Source organism: Pelophylax lessonae (genome assembly GCF_965119305.1).
Source record: "Pelophylax lessonae genome assembly, chromosome: 6".
NCBI classification, from domain to species: domain Eukaryota; kingdom Metazoa; phylum Chordata; class Amphibia; order Anura; family Ranidae; genus Pelophylax; species Pelophylax lessonae.
In genome coordinates, this window is record NC_138773.1 from 294,550,096 (window position 1) to 294,576,253 (window position 26,158).

The 26,158-nt window shown below is 42.6% G+C and overlaps 1 protein-coding gene across 2 annotated transcripts in view; it reads left to right on the forward strand.

Moving 5' to 3' along the window:
• Positions 1-26,158, forward strand: part of THSD7B (thrombospondin type 1 domain containing 7B) — a 925,167-nt gene that overhangs the window by 331,882 nt on the left and 567,127 nt on the right. For both annotated transcript variants that reach the window (XM_082260936.1, XM_082260935.1), the window contains exon 6: positions 15,482-15,651. In XM_082260936.1, the coding sequence (XP_082117062.1) occupies positions 15,482-15,651 (170 nt within the window). The remainder of the gene's footprint in view (positions 1-15,481; positions 15,652-26,158) is intronic.

Sequence of the window (26,158 nt, forward strand, 5' to 3'; positions counted from 1 at the left end):
ACACCCCTGGTGTAAATGTTACATACCATCCATGGGCACCCCTGGTGTAAATGTCATATACCATCAATGGACACCCCCCGGTGTATATGTCGCATACCATCAATGGGCACCCCTGGTGTAAATGTCACATACCATCAATGGGCACCCCTGGTGTAAATGTCACAAACCATCAATGGGCATCCCCGGTGTATATGTCGCATACCATCAATGGGCACCCCTGGTGTAAATGTCACATACCATCAATGGGCACCCCCGGTGTAAATGTCACATACCATCAATGGGCACCCCTGGTGTAAATGTCACAAACCATCAATGGGCATCCCCGGTGTATATGTCGCATACCATCAATGGGCACCCCCGGTGTAAATGTCACATACCATCAATGGGCACCCCTGGTATAAATGTCACATACCATCAATGGGCACCCCCGGTGTAAATGTCACATACCATCAATGGGCACCCCTGGTGTAAATGTCACATACCATCAATGGGCACCCCCGGTGTATATGTCACATACCATCAATGGGCACCCCTGGTGTAAATGTCACATACCATCAATGGACACCCCTGGTGTATATGTCACATACCATTAATGGAAACCCCTGGTGTATATGTCGCATACCATCAATGGGCACCCCTGGTGTAAATGTCACAAACCATCAATGGGCACCCCTGGTGTATATGTCACATATCATCAATGGGCACCCCCGGTGTATATGTCACATACCATCAATGGGCACCCCTGGTGTAAATGTCACATACCATCAATGGACACCCCTGGTGTATATGTCACATACCATTAATGGAAACCCCTGGTGTATATGTCGCATACCATCAATGGGCACCCCTGGTGTAAATGTCACATACTATCAATGGAAAACCTGAGTCTGAGATGATGCACACAACCACCTTGATGAAATAACTTCACCTCAAAAGCCCCACCTTCACATCAGAGGTCCTGCCATCATGTCGGAGTCCTTCGCATTACCTCAAAGTCCTCCACCATCACATTAGTAGTATCTTCCATGAAAGAATCCTTATACATCAGAGTCCAGCCTATACAAGGGGGCACTCTTTATGTCTAGAGGAAAATAGAGTTAAATTGTTACTAAACCCACAACAGAAAAATCAGTCGAAATATGCAGTAAAGCCTGCTTGTTATACTCACAGTGGAACCTAAGAGGGCTATCCTCTGCATGGTGTAAAACGGCTTTTTGATCCTGTCTTCTCTGATTCTCCCATTCTTCCACTGTCCCCAATCCATCTGCTAATAGTACAGAGCCCTAGGAGGCACTCTGCACATGCTCAGTTTTCTAGAGCGTTTGTTTTTTTGTTTTTTTCTTGGGAGGGTGAATGTGATTAACAGAGGGTCAGGGGTTCAATCAGAAGAGAATAAATACTCCTCCTACAAGCTTTAACCAGACACCGATGGAAATCACAAGACTGCTATATACTGCTGATAAGAAAAGGTATTTAGCATACAATATATTGTCAAACGTATTGGGACATCTGCCTTTCTCGCACATGAACTTTAATGGCATCCCAGTCTTAGTCCATAGGGTTCAATATTGAGTTGATCCACCCTTAAGAGGTTTAAGAATATTTCTTTGGGAATGTTTGCCTATTCTTCCAGAAGCTTGACTGATGAGCTGGATGAGCAAGTTTGGGGTGGAGGAACTTGACTGGTCTACACAGAGTCCTGACATCAACCCAATAGAACACCTATGGGATGAATAACAGCGGAGACTGTGGGACAGGCCTTCTCGTCCAACATCCTCGTCCTGACCTCATACATATGCTTCTGGAAGAATGGTCAAACATTCCCATAGACACACTCCTAAACCTTGTGGACAGCCTTCGCAGAAGAGTTGAAGCTGTTATAGCTGTGAATGGTGGGCCAAATCAATATTGAACCCTACGGACTAAGACTGGGATGCCTTTAAACTTCATGTGTGTGGAAATGTGTCCAAATACTTTTGATAATATAGTATATTTACTGAAATAATTGCATTTCCAATTTCTGTGTACTGTTGGAGACCAGGTATAGTGAATGCAGGGTCCTGGGTTTAGTAACACTTTACCCACCAAATGCGGATAGGCTTCTTCACAGTAAGGGCTGTGAAAATGTGGAATGGACTCCCTCAAGAGGTGGCTCTGGACAGCTCAGTAGAGTGCTTTAAAAAAGGCCTGGAATCTTTCCTAAATTAACATAATATAACTGGATACTAACATGTATAGGTAAAGGTGATCCAGGGAATATCCAGTTGTCTCTCAGGAGATCAGGAAGGAATTTTTCCCCTGCTGGAGCAAATTGGATCATGCTTTACTGGGGATTTTTTTGTCTTCCTCTGGTTCAGCTGTGGGTATAGAATTGTATATATGGAGGTTTTTGATTTGTGTGTGTGACAGTAGTCACCGTCTCTGGGAATGAAAGACAGACCCTATACGTGGGGTTTGTTATTGTTAGGTGCCTGTATCCCATTGTTCTATTGTTTCTGTCTGCCTTGGGATCAACCTATTATGGGATGTATATGTGTATGTGGATTAGCTGCTAGAGGGGAGGGGGGATTTCTCCAGCAGACTGTCTACTGTTGGACAGTTGAATATACCTGTGTTTCATGTTACGGAATGTAGTTTACCCCACCCTGTGTCATTATGCAAAGAGGGGGGGGGGGTCCCCTGAGTGTATATCTCTTTGTGCCTTTGTTTGAATAAACAGTCTTATGCCTCTCACCACCCTACATTGATGTCTCAACAAGTGACTGGGTGGGCTAAGGCAGTGGTCCTCAACTCCGGTCCTCGGGGGCCCTCTAACATGCCAGGTTTGCAAGATAACTAAATTACATCACAGGTGATCTCATTTGCTGCTCATTGATTGCAGTATTCTAGTCTGCATCTCCCCAAGGTAATACTTAAAATCTGGCCTGTTAGTGGGCCCGAGGACCAGAGTTGAGGACCACTGGGCTAAGGGATCTTGGATCTTGCTGGTACCAGACAAGGGAAGCTTATATGGCGGACATACTCTTCTTGAGTACAGGGTCCATTGCAGTGTGTGGTTTTTTTTTTTTTCTGTGGGTTGACTTTTTTGTTTTTTTCAACCAAATTAACTATGTGGTCATGTAACCATACATCAGAGTACCCCCATCATAGTCCCCTCTTCCCATCGGATTCCTACCTTACTCCAGAAGCATGGCAGAGAGCGAGAAGTGCTCTCCTGCATGCTGCCTGCCCAGGATCAGCCATGCTTTGCCGTGGTGCTGGTAGGACACTGTGCATTCTAGCCCTAGATCTTTATTGATTGTTATGGTGCTGGTAGCCAGCCTGCACTATGGCAGTGCATGATGATCCAAAGCGTCCCATGTTCACAGCACCTCAGGGGATCCCAAATGGCACCCCAGTTGACAAACACTGTGATGGCAAATCAATGTGAAAGCCAAGCTATTATATGTTTTTAAGGTGTGTCTATACATAGATACTACTTGGATACCATTTATTTAAAAAATAGATACCATCGTCCCTTAAACGTATGTAGACAAAAAGACTGTATAGCTCTGAGAATACAGAGCTCTCGCCGTAGCGAGGAATATTGAGGGCTGGAAACCAATATGGTGGGACTAAATTGTTATGTTTTTGTCTATATCCTGATCTAGCCATCACGACCATATCTATATAACATCTCAAATGCCCCTGAAGAAGCCTTCGGCGAAACATGTTGGGCACCAACTAGTGGAATAGAACCGGAATCTTTTACCGGAGTAGCCACAACTATATAAGTTATCTTGGTCTTGATAGATTCTGTTATTGAAAAATTGAAGTTGTATTCACATGAGTGTATCCTTGTCTTTATGTATTTGTGTCTGTTTCCACTTCAATTTGTAGTGGATTTTTTATCTTTATATGTTTAATAAAAGCTTTAATATTTTTATCTACATTGTGGTAAAAGACATTTTCAATTTATACCTGATACCCGTATAGTCCCACCATGTTGGTTTCCAGCCCTCAATATTCCTCGCTACGGCGAGAGCTCTGTATTCTCAGAGCTATACAGTCTTTTTGTGAAAGCCAAGCTACTGACCTTTGTAGAAAGAGGTGAGCAGTGACAACCCATGCGTTTCCTCTTCTCCTTCCTTTTCCTTTTCAAAAATATTCCAGGTAAACCTGATATGATATTATCCGTGTTTACTGGTTGATGACTTTTATCTCCTCTCATATGCTCCTTTGATTCCCCTATGTAGCACTTTTTTCTCTCCCATCGCCGCGAGTAAAGAAGAAAGCACAGTGACTAATGGAGTGCATTGCTTCTGTCAGCGTTAGTACATTTGCCTTAAATTACAGTCATTACCCTATCATCAGATTGAGCTGTTTTCTTACTTAATGACATCCCACTGCTTGCGACTTGGGCAGCCTGCAGGTTTTACTAAAAGAAAACCTCTCTGGTAATACTGTAATTATATGTTTGTTTTAATGTTTCTGTATTTCGGAGTTATTTACTAGGAAGGAGAGGAAAAACATAAATGGTGCTGCTAAAATATTAATTCCCGCCATGTGATTTCTCTGCGGATAGAGTCACCTACACCTCTTAGACTGTCAGAGCGGAGGAGACATCTGTCATCAGAAGAGGCTAATGTGGCAGCACTGCCTGTCGCTTCTGATCCTGTAATCATCACTTTGGGGATATTATTATCTTTATAATGTTTATTTATAAACTATTTAGGATTCTCTATGGGCCACTGAACTGAATCTGTATTAATTAAAGGCTCCTGACAGCGTCTCGGAGCAAACAAAGGTAGAGAAGGAGAAGAATGCACTTTATACGTATCGGCTGAAATTTGGTGTAATGTCATAGCAGTCGTGTCTCGGAGGTATTGCACTTCATTTAACCAAAAGTTCCACTTTAACTGCTCTTTCCCCTGCACATCCCTTATGGAGAAGAACACATTTACATTCCTGCTATGGACCTGTTTATTTGATGATAACTTACCTGAAGCTAACTTTGGGAATTAGACAGAAGCTACCCTTACAGTGGGTAGCCCTGCACTGCTGGGATTTTGCTGTCCTACGTCCAGGCCACTTTTTGCGATTTGGCGCTGTGCGACTTTAACAGACAATTGCGCGGTCGTGCGACGCCGTACCCAAACGAAATTTACGTCCTTTTTTTCCCACAAACAGCGCTTTCTTTTGGTGGTATTTGATCACCTGTGCGATTTTTACTTTTTGCGCTATAAACAAAAAAATAGCGTTTATTTTGAAAAAATAACAATATTTTTAACATTTTTTTATATGAAATTCCCCCCCAAAAAAATGTAAAAATCTACATTTTTTTAAATTTTTGGCCAATTTGTTTTCTGCTACCTATGTTTGGTAAAAAAAAATCACAATAAGCGTATTTTGATTGGTTTGCGAAAAAGTTATTGCGATTACTAACTAAGGGAAAGATTTATGTCATTTTTGGTGGGTTTTTTTTAACGCGTAATGGCGGCGATCTGCGATTTTTTTTGCAGGACTGTGACATTGCAGCGGACAGATCGGACCCTTGACTGACATTTTTGACACTTTTGGGGGTACCAGTGACATTTCTATAGTAATCAGTGCTATAAATATGCACTGTTACTGTAAAAATGACACTGGCAGGGAAGGGGTTAATTTTATTGGAGAGGGAGGGGTTAATGTATGACTGGGGCTTACTGACATGTGTGGGGGGAGGTGACTGAGTGACACAGGGACAGATCGCATGTTCAACTATGCTGAACACTGCAATCTGTCACTCCTTGTCACTTAGGAGATCCGCCCGCTCTGTTTACACAAGCGGGCGGATCTCCAAACTGAATTCCCAGACGACCGGGGAAGAGCAGCGGCGATCGCCGCCGCTCCTCCCCTGGCCCGACTCCCGCTGTGACTGAAAGCGAGCGCCGCCTACAGGGGGAGGAGTCCAGCGACGGAATCGAGCCACTTTGCCGCAGTACGGTCAACGCGACCGGTCGGCAAGTGGTTAATCAGGGCTTTTTTATCTCACAAAATAGGTGCAGGAACTCCCCCTTTTAAAGCGGAGTTCCGGGCAGAGAAACGTTTTTTTGTTGAACATACCCCCGGGACAGTCAGGGCTAGCACATTCCACAATGGCTAGCCTCTGATCTGTCCCGGTTCGCACTTACCTTTTAGAAGAAATACTTACTTAGAAATTTTCTTCCACAGCGTTTCCATCTCGGTTGTGGGCAGCTGAAGCCGGCGCGGTCCTCTTCTCTGTCTTCTTCCGCGTCTTCGTGTCCCAGAATGCACTGCACCAGCCCCTCTCGTCACTTCCGGCGCGGCGCCGCATTCCTAAACAGCTTCTGGGCATGCCCAGAAGCTGTTTAGCAGGGGAATGCGGCGTCGCCCGGAAATGACGAGTGGGGCCGGTGCGGCGCATTGATTCCTGGGAGCTATGACGTTTAGCTCCCAGGAATCATCGCGAGGCAGGAAGTGACGGGGTGAGCCGCGGCGCTGGAGGAGGAAGCTGTCATAGGTGAGTATTTACGATCGTCAATAAAAAGGTGAGTAAACAAAAAAAAAAAAAATAACTATCCAATTCCTTTTCAGGTGCGGCATACCTAGCGGAGGGGCACAAAAAAAAAAAATCTTTTTTGTGCCCGGAACTCCGCTTTAAGTCACCCCTTGTCTCTGCCCCCTACCCACCTCTGAGCACCATCTCTTGGTTCCACCCCTTACCCACCTCCCAGTGCCACCGCTGTTAGAGAATACAGAAGCAAGTATTATTTTGTTACATTGTAGGTAAGGTTGAATAAAGACAATAGTCTATCCAGTTCAACCTATGTAGGTGTGTGTGTCAGTGTTGATAATCATTTTCCATATCCCTGTATGTTGTGTTTTTTAAGATGCACGTCCAAGAGTCTTTTAAAAATATCAATACTCCCCACTAACACCACCAATTGTGAAAGGGTTTTACCACCACATTCTTACCACCCTGCCAGTGAAAAACCCCCTATGCAGCTTAAGGTTAAACTGCTTCTCCTCCAATCTCATTGTGTGGGCCCGTGTCCTCTTACACTCCCTGAGACTGAATAGCTTTTTTCCTACGCTGAAATAACCATTGAGGTATTTGTAAATTACTATCATGTCCCCTCTCAAGCGTCTCTTCTGCAGTGAGAATAAATGTAGTGCTTCAAGTCGTTCCTTGTACTTGAGGTCCTCCAATCCCCTTATTAATTTAGTTGCCCTTCTTTATACTCTCTCCAGCTCCAGCACATCCTTCCTGAGGACTGGTGATCTGGATGGAAAACTCCAGATGTGGCCTAACCAGTTTTATAAAGTGGTAGAATTATCGTTTTATCTCTGGAGCAAATTCCCTTTTTTATGCATGCTAATAGTCTGCCGGCTTTGGCAGCTGCAGCCTGACATTGCATGCTATTGCTTAGTCTTCTACTAGGAACCCCAGATCTTTCTCTATCCTTGATTCCCGCAGAGGTTCTCCCCCTAGTGAGTAGTTTGCATTTATTTTTCAGCTCCTAAGTGCTCTATTTGTGGGAAAAAAAAGGACATCAATTTTATTTGGGCACAGCGTCGCACGATCGCGCAATTGTCAGTTAAAGTAATGCAGTGCCATATCGTAAAGAAATGGTCTGTTCATTAAGGGGGAAAACCATGCAGGCCAGAAATGGTTTAATCACAAAGGTCTCATGACTTTGGGTTTGCAGCAGTGTGAACTGAGCCTTATGGTCCCACAACTGACTCCCCCATGGTGGCAGAATGCCAGGGCCTGGTCGCAAGTGCGACCTTTGCGACCCTGGTAGTTCCGCCACTCAGTGAGGGGATATCGTGTAATATTTACCCTATCCCTTCATCTAGAAGGCTACAGTGTTGTTATCTATTGCCTAAAACTCCAGGCTATGGATGGTACATTTGTGTCATCATGTACAATGCAGTCAATTAACCCTTATGAAGGAGAAAAGCAAGTAGCTTTGGCTGAGAGAGCCTTGGAGAGATAGCAGCGTTGGACTCATTGTACGGATAGAGGGAGCTTATTGGAACCAGGAGTAAGGTAAGTATTACAGCTTATCCCAGCACCCCTAAACTAAACAAGCATTTACTCCTTGCAGTGGGGCCCATACTTTTTGTTTAATTGTTTTTGTTTTAATTCCCAAGATTTCCCAAAAATAAAACATTATAGTTGTAGATTAGTGCCTTGTGGAGATTGAGCTGAAGTTGGGACTTCTCTGGCACTTTTTGTCCAACGCCCCTGGTAGTGGTGACAAGAAGATGTAAGGACACAGAGTGGCTGATGTTACGGGCAGTGGCAACTGTTGGATGCGAGGCACAACACAGATAATTCTGGACCTCTGGATAAAGATCAGAGGCAGGAACGTGATGGCATCTGATCAGAGGACAGGAGTGGAGACATGACACAAGCAATACGTGGTCAACAGCTGGGCAAAGAAGTGCAGAATCAGAAGGCAAGGGACAATGTCAAGATACAGGTTAAGGTCATCAACAGCAGACAGAGAGGTACAGGAACAAAAGGCAGAGCAATTATTGTAGTCAAGGTCAGTTCCCAGCTGGGCAGCAAGGTACTGAATCAGGAAGCAGAATACAAACACAGACCAAGGTGACAACGGGCAGACAGGAATCCAAGGGCAGGTTAAAGACAAGTCAGGTTGTACACAGGAAGGCAAAAGTCAGGTCACACATAAATCAGGTACTAGCTGAAGAGCACTCAACAAACTGTATATGTCACAGTCCAGCTTAAATAGGCCGCTTGGCACTGGTATCAGTGCCGAGCATGCACATTCACCTACATGATATCATCATCCCTTTGTTCTACCTCATCCAATCAGAGAATGCTTTGCAAAGCATTCTCTAAATGGTTCCCATGCTAAGTGGTTGACCTCCTGGGTTCACAATGCAATAGGCCAGCCATAGGCCAGCCATTCATCACATGATCCCTGAAGTAGAGGTGACTACTACAGTGATTTTCAGGTTCCAGAAGAATCCCGCTGAAATGGTATGTGTATTAGGCTCCAAGGGGTGGGGTGAAACACATTGGGGGCCGTGGCTTGGCAGGAGCCCAGGCTGAGATTTCCATTTATTCCAATACCAGTGGGCAGGGGAGGACTGGGCCGCTCTGATGTCTGCCAGACATGCCTAAAGGATTCCTGGTGAAGAGAAGTAAAAAGTCCCCACCACTGACCTACTGAGTGTGGGATGAAGACAAGGACAGAGTGCAGGCCTCCCCCCCAGCATGAACATAGATGGTATAAACTGTGTCTGAGCAGAGGCCGGTTCCATGCCCCACTGGAGACTCTCCTCCCCCAGGCAGCCCCGACCGAGCTGTCCCAGCTCCTCCCAACTGCACTCTGCTGGCCAGGTCGGGAACCCAGATTCGGCCAGTGAGTGAGAGTACCTGGAGTGGAGCTTCAGCCTGAAATGAGGATCAAGAAGAGGTGGGGAAGAGGGAGAGTGGGAGGGGGGCCAACTCGCTGCACCATGGGCCTCTGGTTTGTACTTGCCCCCTGGGCCGAAAGCTGCCAGTCTGCCCCTGCCAGTGGGTCTGCCCTGATGTGCAACTTCAAGGGATCCATCCTTTGCTCAAGAATGGTATGTATATGGCTACAGTGGTCCAAGCTGCTCCAGTTTATATATGTATAAAATGTTTATACCTGGAATTTTTTAATGATAAAATGTATACATTTTATTTCAAGGGTTGTGTACAATGATACTAAAATTCTGATTCTGGTACAACACATTGCAAAGTTTATAAATGATAAAGCCATTGATTCTGGTGGTCTAGGGGCAAATCAGGCCCTACAAATTGGACCACACTTTATTAAGGGTTATTTGACTTCCTCTGGGTCAACTCCAATGATGAAAGGTGTTTTTTTTATTTTATCTACTTTTTATTTATTTTTTGTAGAAGTAATGGACATGTCTATTTTCAAGCTGACTAAATACATACTGTAACTATAAAGGTTTTCTTACACAAAAACTGGGGGTTTGTGCTCTCCTGGGAGTCCTGCAGGTAGCTTTGTTCATGAAGTGGCTCTCCCCTGGTTGGATCAATAGAAACTTGGAGAATGAGGAGCGTGACCTGTAGTCTTTACTGGAGAGCTATTATCAACTCGAGACTTCACTTGAGAGCTGTTACTGGCTCAGCAAGAACGGAGAGGTGTAAAAAACGTTGTGGATATTAGGTAGTGTGAAGAACCACTTTGCAAACAATTAAACAGCTCAGATTATAAAAATATATGTGAGACTTTAGTCCTACTGTGGTTGTAATAAAAACAAATGTAGATCAGCCAGATGTACATAATTCATATATTTCACTTTGTGTTCCTAAACATCTTCCATGTATGGTATTTGTAACAACATATGTACAAGGGATAAGCTTTACGCTGGCTGAGCATCCTGCAGTGCGACGCAATGGTTGCCCTTTACTGCTCCTTCTTACAATGCATGCCTGTAGAGTTGATGTACCAAAGGCAAATATGCTGTGAACTTTGCAAGGGAAGTTGCACTTTGCAAAGGGAATTTGCCCCAGGACTTAATAATTGAGGTGAAGCTCTGCTGATTTCCATCATCCAATCATGTGCAAGCTCAAATGCTGCTTCTTTATTTTCCTTGCATATGATTGGGTATTCTTTGCAAAAGGAAACTTCACCAATGAAAGTGCACAGCCTATTTGTCTTTAGTGAATTAACCCTTTGGTATCAGCTCACTCACTAAAAACAATGCACTCCCCGGGTGACTGATATCTCATCTTGACAGTTGCTAAAGCGCATGTATAGCCATTTATTTTGTTTTGGATAAAGTAGGGAAGTGTTAGACCCTATGTTGGGTTTTTATTGCTGTCTGTGTCACCATTGGGGGAATTTAAGTTATTTTTTTGTTTAGATGAACATTGTCACAGAGACAGAAAGTAAGACATCAGAGTACATCTTCCAGTGAGGAAACCTGTTCTGGTAAAAACTGTCTAAAGCCTCGTACACACGTGTCGAAAATCAGCAGGGAATTTTCGTCCGACGACCGATCTGCCAATTTTCGGCTTGTTAGTATGATGCTCCGACAACCGACTCCGACTTTTCGGGCCAAAAAAAATCTGGTGTGCAGGCTATAAAATTTTTGTCCGCTGTTAAAACACGGACGATTTTCGTGCAGTCAGTACAGATTTTGACAGGGAAAAATCTAATGAGCAAGACTAGGCATGCTCAGAGATGAAAGAACACAAAGAAAGCAAACCAACACATGACATCACTTCTGAACTAGAATTTTGTCGGGCGAGAAAATTTGTGTGCAGTCTAGGCACATTCCAACCAACAAATCACAACTCTGGACAAAAGACGGACGATCGGTCGGCCGATAATCATTGCGTGTGTACTAGGCTTAAGAGGGGATCTTCCCTCACTATTGAGGAATGGAGAGATTTCTTCTCACTTCCTTGTATGCCTCCAGGACAGGAAGGGGACACAGATAGCAAAAAGTAAACTGACTTGGGTTTTAACTCTTTATTACTGTATGAAAAACATCTTTGGTTTGCATACAATGTAAGGTTTACGTATTTAAGAATTGAAAAATATAGAAGAGTGTACCAAAATCTGAAAGTCACACCAAAAACGATGTGCATTGATCATGTAGATTCATGGTGTCATTGTTGCCCTGTACATGCAGCCTTGAAAAATTATTCATATCCCTTAAAATGTTCAACCAAAAACGTAAATGTATTTTATTGGGATGGTATGTGATTAGACCAACATAAAGTGGCACATAATTGTGAAGTGAACGGAAAATGATAAGTGGTTTTCAATTTTTTTTACAAATAAATATCTGAAAAGCATGGCGTGCATTTGTATTCAGCCTCCTTAAGGCCCCTTTCACATGAGCGCACTGCCCGACGGAGTCTGTTCTGCTCAGTGGGGGATCGATCCGCCGATCCCTGCTGAGCAGGTGGATGACAGCTCCATCTCCGCACTGTGTGCTGAGACGGAGCTGTCAGATCCCCGCTGTCCTCTATGGGGAGATCGGATAAGAACGGACCGGCTGTCCATTCTCATCCTATCCCATCCAATCCAATCCTCCAGACGGATGGAAAATAGGGTTTCAATCCGTCCGGATTTCACGGACAGGATCGGATAGCAGCGGGTCTCAGCGGAGATGTCTCCGCTGAGACCAGCTGCCCTATAGGGACGCATGGAGCATCCGATCAGGTCCGGCTGAGAAACTGACAGGTGGATCGAATCGAATCGGATCGCCCGTGTGAAAGGGGCCTTACTCTGATATCCCTAACTAAAATCTAGTGGAACCAATAGCCTTCAGAAGTCACCTAATTAATAAATAGAGTCCACCTGTCTGTAAGATAATCTCAGTATAAATACAGCTGTTCTGTGAAGCCCTCAGAGGTTTGTTTAGAGAACCCCAGTGAACAAATAGCATGATGAAGGCCAAGGAACACATTAGACCGGTCAGGGATAAAGTTGTGGAGAAGTTTAAAGCAGGGTTAGGTTATAAATAAACATCCCAAGCTTTGAACATCTCACAGAGCACTGTTCATTCCATCATCCGAAAATGGAAAGAGTATGGCACAACTGCAAACCTACCAGGACATGGCTGTCCACCTAAACTGATAGGCTGGGCAAGGAGAACATTAATCATAGAAGCAGCCAAGGGGCCCATGGTACTTCTGGAGGAGCTGCAGAGATCCACAACTCAGGTGGGAGAATCTGTCCACAGGACAACTATTAGTCATGCACTCCTCAAATCCATAAATTCCCTCCACAAATCTGGCATTTATGGAAGAGTGGCAAGAAAAAAGCCATTGTTAAAAGAAAGTCATAAAAAGTCCAGCTTGCAGTTTGCGAGAAGCCATGTGGGGACACAGCAAACATGTGGAAGAAGGTGCTCTGGTCAGATGAGACCAAAATTTAACTTTTTGGCCTAAAAGCAAAACGCATTGTGTGGCGGAAAACTAACATTGCACATCACCCTGAACACACCATCCACACCGTGAAACATGGTGGTGGCAGCATCATGTTGTGGGAATGTTTTCTTCAGCAGGGACAGGGAAGCTGGTCAGAGTTGATGAAAAGATTGATGGAGCCAAATACAGGGCAATCTTAGAAGAAAACATGTTAGAGTCTTGCAAAAGACTTGAGACTGAAGCGGAGGTTCATCCTTCCAGCAGAACAACGACCCTAAACATACAGCCAGAGCTACAATGGAATGGTTTAGATCAAAGCATATTCATGTGTTAGAATGGCCCAGTCAAAGTCCAGACCTAAATCCAATTGAGAATCTGTGGAAAGACTTGAAAATTGCTGTTCACAGACGCTCTCCATCCAATCTGACAGAGCTTGAACTATTTTGCATAGAAAAATCTGAAAAAATGTCCCTCTCTAGATGTACAAAGCTGGTAGAGACATCCCCAAAAAAACTTGTAGCTGTAATTGCAAGGAAAGGTGGTTCTACAAAGTATTAAATCAGGGGGGTGATTACAAATGCACACCGCACTTTTCACATTTATTTGTAAAAACTTTTTAAAACCATTTATCATTTTCCTTCCACTTCACAATTATGCGCCACTTAGTTTTGGTCTATTACATAAAATTCCCAAAAAATACATTTACGTTTTTGGTTGTAACATGACAAAATGTGGAAAATTTTGAGGGATATGAATATTTTTTCAAGGTAATGATGAAAAATAATCTGTACATCTTTAAAATGTAGAAAAAGCACGTATTTGGCTCTAAGGTTTAATTTTGTTTTGAAAAGCAAGGGCAAGGGCAAACTGAGGACAAACCTCGGAAGCCTAGGGTTTAAAGCAGGGGCAGCTTGGAACTTTCAGTACAATGTAATATTTTAAAATACTCACACAAGACAATCTAGGTTATCTTAAGAGCCGGTTCACACTGGGGCGGCATGACTCTGTACTACTTCGGGGGCGACTTGTGCATTCCCATGCACCACGACTTCGGAGCGACTTGCAAGGACTTCACATAATGGAAGTCTATGCAAGTCTCTCCGAGGTCGCCCCGAAATAGTACAGGACCCTTTTTCTAAGTCGGAGCGACTTGTGTCGCTCCTATTAGAACGGGTCCTGTAGCAGTCAATGGACCGCGAGGGAGCGCGACTTGTCAAGCTGACAAGTCGCCTGACAAGTCGCGCTGGTGTGAATGGAGTCTAAAACAACTAAGATGCACGCCTGTATCATATTATTGTAATTTAGTTTGCAGGGACTGGCCCTCCTTTAGAACCAATGCTTCTGTTTTTCTTTCTCCCTCAGTTGTCCCTATTGTTTTGGTCCTATTAATATTTAATATTTAACTATGAAAAATGTTTACTTTACCAAATTTTTCTTCCAACCTCTAATTGATTGCACCAGTTTGTAAAGCTTTATTATTTAAAGTAGAACGATGGGCACATTTTTTTTTTTTCCATTTTGGACAGATTAAGGAAGGGTTTTAACCCCTGTCAGATTTTTTTTTTTTTTTTCGCCATCTGTGTCCCATTGTGAAGATTTCCCTTCACTTCCTGTCCCATAGCCAAACAGGAAGTGCGAGGAAATCTCTGCAAATTAAGGGAATTCCCTGGGGACTCCCAGGTCACCAGAACTAGTGTCCCCATTGAATGATTTCCCCTCTGTTACTTTTCTGGGTAAAACCCCAAATTTGAGATTTCCTTTTACTTTCACTTTCAAATATAATGATAAACAGGACAAAAAGAGAGGATGAGAGTCGGTTCACACTGAGGCGACACGACTCCTTACTACTTCGGGGGCGACTTGTGCATTACATTGCACCACGACTTCGGGGGCGACTTGTGCATTGCCATGCACCACGACTTCGGAGCGACTTGCAGGGACTTCACATAATGGAAGTCTATGCAAGTCGCTCCGAGGTCGCCCCGAAATAGTACAGGACCCTTTTTCTAAGTCAGAGCAACTTGTGTCGCTCCAATTAGAACGGGTCCTGTAGCGGTCAATGGACCGCGAGGGAGCGCGACTTGTCAGGCTGACAAGTCGCCTGACAAGTCGCGTTAATGTGAACCGGCTCTTAATCTCACTAAAGGGGGCAAATGAAAGCAATACAAACTGACCAGGTTCTAATTCCTCTCCACTCTAACCAAAACTAAAAAAAAAGTTTTACCTTTAGTTATACTTTACCTATAAAAATTGATTTTCTTTACCAAAATGTTCTTCCGTCCTCTAATTGTTTGCACTTGTATGTAACGTTTTATTATTTAACTACCAAAATTAATTTTCTTTACCAAAATGTTCTTCCAACCTCAAATTGATTGCATTTGTTATTTTGAATGGTCAGTAAGAATAAAAAGCAATAGTGAAAAATGCAAGTGATGAACCAATAATTTTTTGAGTATTAGTTTCTCTTGATCCTCAAAGGGGGACATGGTAAGGGTTCATTTATTGTCAATAAACTATGTGCTAGGTGTCCCTTTCTTTTGGGCGGTGGGTTTTACATCCAGTGTTTTTTTTTTTTATAAGGTTTTCCTGGAAGACCTCTGAGTGGACGGACTGCCAGGTGTCCCTGCTTACTAATCAGGACAACGTTCCCTTAGTAGAGGAGCAGGTTCAGTGCGGAGGTGGAATACAGACCCGCAAAGTGTTTTGTGCGCAGACTGTCATAGAATCTGGACCACATGGACAAAAAGAAGGTCAGTGTTTTGAACTGTATTTCTTGTGATTCTTCCTTGTTACCTGTAGGATGCCAAAGAATTATAAATAATACCTTACAAGCCGACCTCAATACACGGTTTCATTGGGCAACTATGTGGCAAATGAGGTTTAATGTTGATAAATGTAAAGTTATGCACTTGGGGGCTTAGAATATGCATGCATCATACATACTAGGGGGAAGTAGAACTGGGGGAATCCATAGCGGAGAAGGATCTGGGTGTTCTGGTAGATCATAAGCCTAATAAAACCATGCAATGCCAAGCTGCGGTTTCCAAAGCAAGTAAAGTCCTTTCTTGTATTAACAGAGGCATGGACTCCAGAGAGAGAGATAATTTTGCCCCTGTACAAATCATTAGTAAGACCTCATCTGGAATATGCAGTTCAGTTTTGGGCACCAGTTCTCAAGAAGGATATCCTGGAACTGGAGAAAGTGCAGAGAAGGGCAACCAAACTGATAAGAGGCATGGAGGAGCTCAGCTATGAGGAAAGATTATAGGAACTGAATTTATTCTCTCTTGAGAAGATGAGATTAAGGGGGGATAATCAACACGTATAAATACATAAGGGGTCCATATAGTGAACTTGGTGTTGAGTTATTCACTTTAAGGTCAACACAGAGGACAAGGGGGCACTCTTTATGTCTAGAGGAAAACAGATTTCGTCTCCAAATACGGAAAGGTTTCTTCACCGTAAGAGCTGTGAAAATGTGGAATAGACTCCCTCTAGAGGTGGTTCTGGCCAGCTCGCTAGATTTCTTTTAAAAAGGCCTGGATTCTTTCCTAGGTGTACATAATATAACTGGGTACTAATATTTACAATGAAGAGAGATAACACCGCTCAGGCTAGTCAAAGTCCACGATTCAAAGTGGGTGCCGAACCTCGGCTTGCCACTAGGAGAAGCATGAAAGAAGAAAACGGTCACACACCACCACGGAATCCAATGAAGAAAAGTTCTTTATTCACATAAGTGGTACAAGGTACAGCAGGGTAGGCCAGTACCAAACAGGGCAGTTTCACACGACTGCTACGTGCTTGTTCAGTACTAAGTGAACAAGCACTTCATTGGATTCCGTGGTGGTGTGCGACCATTTTCTTCTTTCATACTAATATTTATAGGTAAAGTTGATCCAGGGAATATCTGATTGCCTCTCCAGGGATCAGGAAGGAATATTTTTCCCCTGTTGTAGCTAATTGGATCATGCTGTGCTTGGGTTTTTTGCCTTCCTCTGGATCAACTACGGGTATAGGATTGTGTATATGGGATTGCATGGTTGGGTTTTCTTTACCTTTTCTGTTTTTTATTGGTTGAGGCAGATGGACTTGTGTCTTTTTTCAACCTGACTAACTATGTAACTATTTAATTTTAGTTTAATATACAAAGCTTAACATGACCCTTTTTACCAACCTGTGTATATACTGTTAGTAGCTCTCTACTCTCATAGAAATTAGAATGGTCCAACTTCCTGGCTATCATATTCACGTGTCCATATAAGCTTAAAATTTAGTGATATCTCTTTTTTTTTTTATTATTAATCAGCACAAGGGACATTACCTACAATGAAAATTTGCCTCCTGTTTGTGGCTGCTCTGTTTATTGAAATCTTCAGTTCCTCAAAGCTGTGATCTTCTGGTGCTCTGGGGGCTTATATGAGAAACTAGACCTGCCTAGGCACTCATCAAACTTGATTCATTCATAGAAGCTCTACTATGTTTTCCTGTAATGAAAAGCAATCTATGCATGGAGGATAGGCATATGAAGGAAAGGTCCACCTCCACCATTCATCAAGCACTTTTCATTGCATGAATTGATATTACAGCTTCTTTGAATCAATCCCATCTCTGTGCATTAAGTGTTTTAGGCCCTGCAGCAACTGCCTAGTGCCAATATCATGTAAACAATAGTGTGTAATGAGTGGATGCTGATTGAAAACTGTTTAGGCCGGCCATAGGAGTTTCCTGAACTTGGGTACAACCGGCCTTCTGAATTTTCCTGCGATTATTGCTAGTGGCTGCTATAGCTGCTAGCGATAATCATTGTCTTCTTCCCCCACCGGGAAGCCGTCCCTACCATCACCCGTGGTTGCAGGAAAAAAATTTGCACCATATATGGCCTGCTAAACATGTCAGTCCTAAGTGAATAATTGATGCAGCAGTGGAGCACAACCAAAATAACCTTGGGCTTCATTGACTGATATGACTTACTCAATCAGGGCTAAAAATGTAATTGGGGCGGTGGCAGTCCGTACAGTTCAGATGCAGTTTGGACAACTTTTTATCCAGGACCTTGCTGCTGGTAAGATACTGCGTAAGTCTTATACAGGCAAGTACATGAGGCCTTAAGTGGAACCAGTAATAAGTCTACATACACTATATTACCAAAAGTATTGGGACACCTGCCTTTACATGCACATGATCTTTAATGGCATCCCAGTCTTAGCCAATAGGGTTCAATATTGAGTTGGCCCACCCTTTGTAGCTATAACAACTTCAACTCTTCTGGGAAGGGTGTCCACAAGGTTTAGGAGTGTGTCTAAGGGAATGTTTGACCATTCTTCCAGAAGCACATTTGTGAGGTTAGGCACTGATGTTTGATGAGAAGGCTTGACTCACAGTCTCCACTTCAATTCATCCCAAAGGTGTTCTGTCGGGTTGATGTCAGGACTCTGTGCAGGCCAGTCAAGTTCCTCCACTCCAAACTTACTCATCAATGACTTTATGGACCTTGCTTTGTGCACTGGTCCAAATCATTTGGTGGAGGAGGAATTATGGTGTGGGGCTGTTCTTCAGGGGTTGGGCTTGGCCCTTTAGTTCTAGTGAAGGGAACTCTTAATGCGTCAGCATACCAAGACATTTTGGATAATTTCATGCTCCCAACCTCGTGGGAACAGTTTAGGGATGGCCTCCTGCTGTTTCCACATGACTGCGCACCAGTGAAGAAAGCAAGGTCCATAAAGACATGAGCGAATTTGGGGTGGAGGAACTTGAGTGGCCTGAACAGAGTCCTGACCTCAATCCGGTAGAACACCTTTGAAGCGAATTAGAGCAGAGACTTACAACACCTGGGCCTCAATTTATGGCAGCATTTTAATGCCAGACTTTAGGTGGCAGAGCAAGTAGAGATAGAGGTAGACCAGAGAGATATCGCCCAGAGTGAGGACACCCAGGAGAGAGGACAGGCACCATCTAGGGGATATAAGATCCAGCTCTATAATACCCATTGTCTGGTAAGAGGCTTATCCTCCCATTTGAGTGATTCACATCCTCCCCTGGGCACCTATTTCAGGTCTGGAGTTGTTACATACGCCCTTGAATATTCTGCTTTCTGGTAAGGGGCCAGTCCTTAACACGGTGGTGGGATTATCTGCACCTGACAGCTAAAGTGGATTTTTCTTATCTGGATTTCTCCACATTCCACTGGGAATATTGTTTCGGACTTTTATGCACCTTCACCTTTGCTTCTCACCTTTACTTCCACTGCACTGTATAGGAGCAGTGGTTATTTCACTTGGACGTTTTCACAACCCAATTGAGATTATTACTTTGGACTTTATGCACTTTTATTTTATCTTCACTTGAGTGTGATTTTGTTTACAGTGTTGATACAGCAACTTGAGAATAACTATCACACACACTAGAGTTGTGTGACCATTTGTTCACTTTATTGGTATTTTGGTCAACTTCAACTTGGTTGGTCAAAACCCATCAGTTTAGCACACCTGCTTTTTTATACACATATTTATCCCCATTTGGTTCTAAGGTTGCAGCTTTATCTGATTTCACATCCTGCGCACTTTTTTACATACACAACCACCACGTCCTCATGCTCATCTTCTTGACTGCTCTGTCGGCTCAGCCAAACACCTGTCTTCACCCTACACAGCATGCCTACTGGTACACAGGTGCCAGCTGTGCTCTGTGCAATGGAACCAGCCTACCATGCTGCCATGTTCCAGCAATGCCATTATTCTCCTGTCTCATCTATTCAAAGATGTGCACACCCTGGGGAGAGGTCCCTCTGCCAGCTAGGCCATTAGTGGTGCCCCTGTGTACCAGTGTGCCCATATGCATTGTACACCCTGAGTGACACATCAGGCACAGATCTTCTCTACACGGAACATGTAGCTCTCCCTGCTGGGAGCTGTCCACTCGGTGGTTGGTGCTGAACTGTGATCCATCTCCCGCTATGTGGCTTCGTTCTTTTGAAATTTTGCATCTGTAAAAATTTTGTGCTGAGGACAGCCACCCCTGTGGCCCTGCCCACACTATGCCACTGACTGGAAATAGGCAAGGATTAAAGATAAAGAAGCTGAATATTTGGTAAGTGATTAAAACAGCTGCTGAAAGTGCTTAAAAACTCTATATTTAACTAGAGATCCCCTTAAAAACAGAGCAGTCAGTGGCATTCAAGACATAATCATTGGACTGGCATGTTAGAGGGTGTCCAGACTTGTCACTCAGGTCTAGAGAAGGTCTCTACATCTGCATCATCACATCTGTGCACAAAGTGACAGACCTGGATGCGTCAATCTGCTGCCACTCACTACAAATCACTTTCTGTCATATTGAGCTCCCGTTTCCCTTCGAGAATGCAGTCAATCTCTGTTAAAAGTAAAAAAAAAAAAAAAAAACTGAAAAAAAAAAAAAAAAACAAAACAGCATTATAGTTCTAGCTAAAGAAAATCATTACATTCCATATAAATGTGAGGCTGGGGAAATCAAAAGCTTTAATGCACCGTGAAGAGTGTTTGAAATTAAAGAAAAATGACCAAAGTCTGTTTACACTTTCATCATTTTTACTAGATGTTTCAATTAAATTAGATATATTAAAGTGTAACTGTGGCTTCACATAAAAAATCCATAACTCCCCCTTCCCCTGCCATCCTACCATCAAAATGTAAAATTTAAGTATAGACATCAGCAGCAGGTCTTCACTGCTGGTCAGGGTCAGGGAGCATTTACAGCTTGTGACATTGCTGGCATCTTCTGAAAAGTTGCACATGCCCAGGCCTACATAATGATGATGGTATCCAGTTGTTTGATTTTATCACTTTTTATCACTTATTTAGATGATTATGATGAAGATTCTGCAATGAATACACTAAAACAGTGGTGCTGTAATCCTTCTGTACCATATATGGCAAATACACTATATTACCAAATGTGTGGGCAGCCTGTCTACACACACATGAACTTTAATGGTATCCAAGCCTTACTCTGTAGAGTTCAATATTAAGTTGGCACTCCATTTGCAGCTATAACGGCTTCAATTCTCCTGGGAAAGCTGTCCACGAGGTTTAGGAGTGTGTCTATGGGAATTTTGACCATTCCTCCAGAATCGCATTTGTGAGGTCAGGCACTGATGTTAGACGAGAAGGCTTGGCTCGCATTCTGCACTTTAATTCATTCCAAATGTGTTCTATCGGGGTAAGGTCAGGACTTTGTGCAGGCCACTCAAGTTCCTCCACCCCAAACTCACTCATCCATGTCTTTATGGACCTTGCTTTCTGCACTGGTGCACAGTCATGTTGGAACAAGAAGGGGTCATTCCCAAACTGTTCCCACAAAGTTGAGAGCATGAAATTGTCCAACGTGTCTTGATATGCTGGCACCTTAAGATTTCCCTTTACTGGAAATAAGGGGCCAAGCTCAACCCCTGAAAAACGACCCCACACCTAAATCCCCCCTCCACCAAATGATTTGGACCAGTGCACAAAGCAAGGTCCATAAAGACCTATATGAGCCAGTTTGGGGTGGAGAAACATGACTGGCCTGCACGGAGTCCTGATCTCAACCAGGCAGAACATCTTTGGGATGAATTAGAGTGCAGACTGTGACCCAGGCCTTCTTTCCAACATTAGCGCCTGACCTGCAAATGCGCTTCTGGCAGAATGGATAAATATTCCCATAGACACACTCCTAAACCTTGTGGACAGCCTTCCAAGAAGAGTTGAAGCTGTTATAGCTGCAAAGGGTGGGCCAACTCAATATTGAACCCTACGGATTAAGACTGGAATGCCATTAAAGTCCATGTGCGTGGAAAGCCAGGCGTCCCTACTTTTGGTAATATAGTGTGTGTGTATGTGTATATATATATATATATATATATATATATATATATATATATATATGCATCTTCAGAACTCCAAGACCACCAATGTTTCAGAGGACGTTACAAAAAAAAATGAATGAAGTGAGTCCCATTTTTCTCAGGAAAAGACGTCTTCCTTATTAGTCTGCAAAAACGTATTTAGAGATCCAACCTAGCTGACTGCATGTGTGTATGTGACTCATTAAAGTCGACCTTCACTCACTTTTAAGACATATTTTAACGCTACTCCCTTCCTATTACACATGTTTACATATTTTTTATTTTTTTTGTGTGTGTGTGTGTGTGTGTGTGTGTGTGTGTGTGGGTGGGGGGGGGGGTAGCAAACACCTTTTTCTGAAGGTACCTGCTCCCACTTTCTAATTCCTCACCTTGACAAGGATAAGATAGCTCACAGTCCACCTTCCCCCCACAGCCTCCTGGGAAACATGTCACACGTGCCAGGAGGCTTTAGGACAATCTGTCTACTTGGTGGATTTTGTGCATGTGCAGTAGAGGGGGGGTTGCCTGTAAAGTACAGATCCCACTCTGCCATGTAATAGAGATAAAGAGAGGAGGTCATGTTTCCAGTTTGAATCAGGAGAGCAGCCAAGGGTGACAACGCTGCTGCTTCATTGATACAGTAGAGAAGTGAGTGTTTTTTCCCCCAGAACAGGAAGTGTATTCCTAGCAGGATTATTAGATAAAAAAAGTCGGCAAAAATAAAAACTAATGCATCCACCACATCTAAGAACTCAGTAATTGGGACTAGGGGCTAAGGATGAGGGTGACCGATTCATTATTCCATTGTTTAATTCCTTACTATTATCATACTATTAATATTATATGGTATATATAGCGCCAACAGTTTGCGTATCGCTTTACAAAATGGAGGGAGACAGTACAGTTACAATACAATTTAACTCAACAGGAATCAGGAATCAGAGGGGCCAGCTCATTAGAGCTTACAATCTTAAAGGAAGAGGCAAAAGATACAAAAGGCAGTAACTGTGGAGGATGAGCTGATAGTAAAAGTAAAAGTTCAGGTTATTAGTTAGAAGCCTCTCTGAAGAGAAGGGGTTTTCAGGGATCACCTAAAAGTGGAGAAAGTGGGAGATCGTCATAAAAGTTGGGGTAAAGAGTTCAAGATGATGGGAGAGGCTCTAGAGAAGTCATGGAGGTGAGCATGAGAGGAGGTAACGAGAGCCTGAGAGCAGGGGGTCTTGGAAGGATTGAAGAGAACAATTTGGTTGGTATTTTGAGACGTGGTTGGTGATGTAGTTCAGGACAGAGTTGTGGGTGGCTTTGTAGGTTGTTGTGTTGCTTGGCTTTGTATACTGAATTTTATTTGTTGGAGGGATTGAAGTCAATGGAGGAATTGCCAGAAAGAGGATTTAAATCTGGATTTATTAAAGTGATTTACTGTTAGCAATGCAGTTTATTTTTCTTGTTCGTGGAATCTGGGTAGATGGTGGTTGTTTTTGTTTCCAGGCTACGATAAAACAGTGGTTCCCGGAAGTACCTACTTTTGAAGCCAGACGCCATTTGGAGACCCCCGTTGGTCTCTTCTCTACATTTGATTGTGAATTTTAATGTAAGTGATATATTTTTTTAAAGTTACCATTTTAAACTTACTTCACTATGGAGCCCCTATTGTGCTTTCTTTACGAGCTGCTGTGGATCACCTACTAATACTTGGGAATGGATTGTATGGAGGCTATTATCCCTACCATAAGCATACTATCATCAATGAGGAGGATTCCATCTATGCTCCTGTTGGATTTATTTTAAAGTGTTATCCATCCTCAGTGAGGTGAGCGGCCATTGCACTCACAGGGTGTTGTTTTCACTTGGTGGATTGTTTGGGATCTTCCTTGCACACGGAGGAACTTAATTTGCCTTGCACCTTTAAGGACTTTTTTTGGACTATATTATTTTATTTGCACTTATTTCTTGGTTTCTTATTGGAACCTCTGGACTATTATGGTTTACACTTAGTGCATCTATTTATGTTTTTATGAAGATTGCACATTTTATCATTTATATATTACACCTTCGTTTTTGATTATTTATGCACTTTCACCTATCCATTTTGGAGTGGGTATTTACACATATTATCACAGTTATATTATTTATGTGATTTTTGATCTTTATTATTGCAATTTTAGCGCCGATTTATATTATACTGGATAAACCAGTGGTGAAGTTCAGTTAGTATAGTGAAATATCAGTATGTGCGTATAAGGCTATGTAGACTTTCTACAGCTGATGCTTTAATTTATTGTTACTGTGAAGTTAGGTCTATTTCAATCCCACACTCAGACGTTAGGGAGATGGGTGTCAAGCTATATAAAAATGGACCTGTTATGTGTAACAAGAAGATCCCATGGTGCTCCATTTCTGGGTCACTAACTGCTCTGATCGGTCTCTAAATGGCGACGTGTCTTCAAACAGGGCCACACGCCCCTAACATCTCATCAGTATTGGCCTAGGGCAGTGATGATGAACATTGGCACCCCAGATGTTTTGGAACTACATTTCCCATGATGCTCAACTACACTGCAGAGTGCATGAGCATCATGGGAAATGTAGTTTCAAAACATCTGGGGTGCCAAGGTTTGCCATAACTAACCTAGGGCAAATGACCCCTTGCCCCACAGCCCAGTCCTCCCCTGCTAGTGGTAGAAAAGAGAAAATAACAGCAAAGGGAGAAGTGGGAAAGTAAGAGGAGAAAAAAAAAGTGAGGGATATTGGAAAATGTGAGACATAATGATGAAATATTGATAGGAAATATTGCGCTCAACGCATTAATATTTGCAATAAAAAGGTACACTTGTGCAAATAAATTAATAAAATCTTTAGTGCTTAAAATATCAAAAAGAGTTAGGTGGTTAACAGCAGCAATTGATAGAAGCACAGACTTGATAGGAGTGAGATTCCAAAGCCTTCACCTCCACACTTTCACCCAGTGCTCTTATTAGGTACTCCTTACCAGAAAGATATGACCCCTTGATTATAGGGGGTCACACAGGCATTTTGATCCACATATATTCCGACCATCCGCATCACATTCCCTCACCAACAGGGGTGTGTAATCAGACCAGATATAGGATCCCAATCAGAGATGTATAGTAACTAAGTAGAACTACTTCACTACTGTACTTAAGTACCGAAAGGCGGTATCTGTACTTTCCTAGAGTAGAATTTTTTTCTCCTACTTCCACTTTTACTTCACTGCATTTTTTCAATGATTTCAATACTTCTACTCCGATATTTTTTTTTTGTGCTGCATAGTTACTTGTTACAATTATAAAAATTACCACTGCCAGAACAGTAGATGGCAGGTTTCATGAAGCTCAAAACGTGTGTATTATCAGCGCATACGAAAATAAATGCTACTGTATGTATAAATAAAAGCTGCATTTGAAATAATAAAAAACAATATGCTGTTCAAACTTTTGACTTCTTTCTTTAATAACTACATAACACAGTACTTGTACTTTTACTTTCAGTACTTGAGTAGCAATATTTTTTTTCAAAACTACTGGTACTTTTACTTTCTGTACTTAAGTAGCAAAATTTAAAAAAAAAACTACTTGCAATACTTAAGTACAAGAAATGTTGAATACTTTAGTACTTCTACTCAAGTCACTTTATGATCGAGCACTTCCACTTCTACGCAAGTATGGGTTTCAAGTACTTTATACAACTCTGATCTCAATTCAGGACATATAAAGAGGCAACAAAGAAGCTCTCATGGTGCAGTATGTGAATTCAAACAAAACATTTATTGTCACATATTGCACTTACTACAATCCATAGGCAGATTCGCTTTGTACATCAATTAGATTCACGGTTGCTGGAGTGTAAGAACGCCGCCCCATGGTGGAGTGCACCTTTTTATTCTAAATATTAATGTGTTGAGCGCAATATTTCCTATGAATATTTCATTTATCACGTCATTCACGTTGTTTGTTTTCAGCTCACAGTGTGGGAGTAATTCCACCTATATTTTTACCTATTTATTCATATATATATTTATTTATTTATTTACGTCGAATATTCACCAATACACAAGTGGCCGTCATAGCCCTAGTGGTCTTTATTTAAGTTTGTTCATTCATTTGTGCAGTTCCTTTGGTATACACCAAATTTTTTTCCTGAGACATAATGATGTCTTTTTTTTTTTTTTGGCAGGGAGCTGTGTTAGCCATCTGTAACATTGCCATCCATAAAGAATGAGGTCTACTTTTCATTCTCGGTATAAATAACTGAGAGGTCTAAGGGGTTGATTAGGATTCCTTGGGGTTGGCACATTCTTTCCTCCTTACGATTTTTCAGAGAGGCAGTCAGCGGATCTTTGTTCCAAAATTTCTCTTGAGTGATTTTGAGTGAAGCTG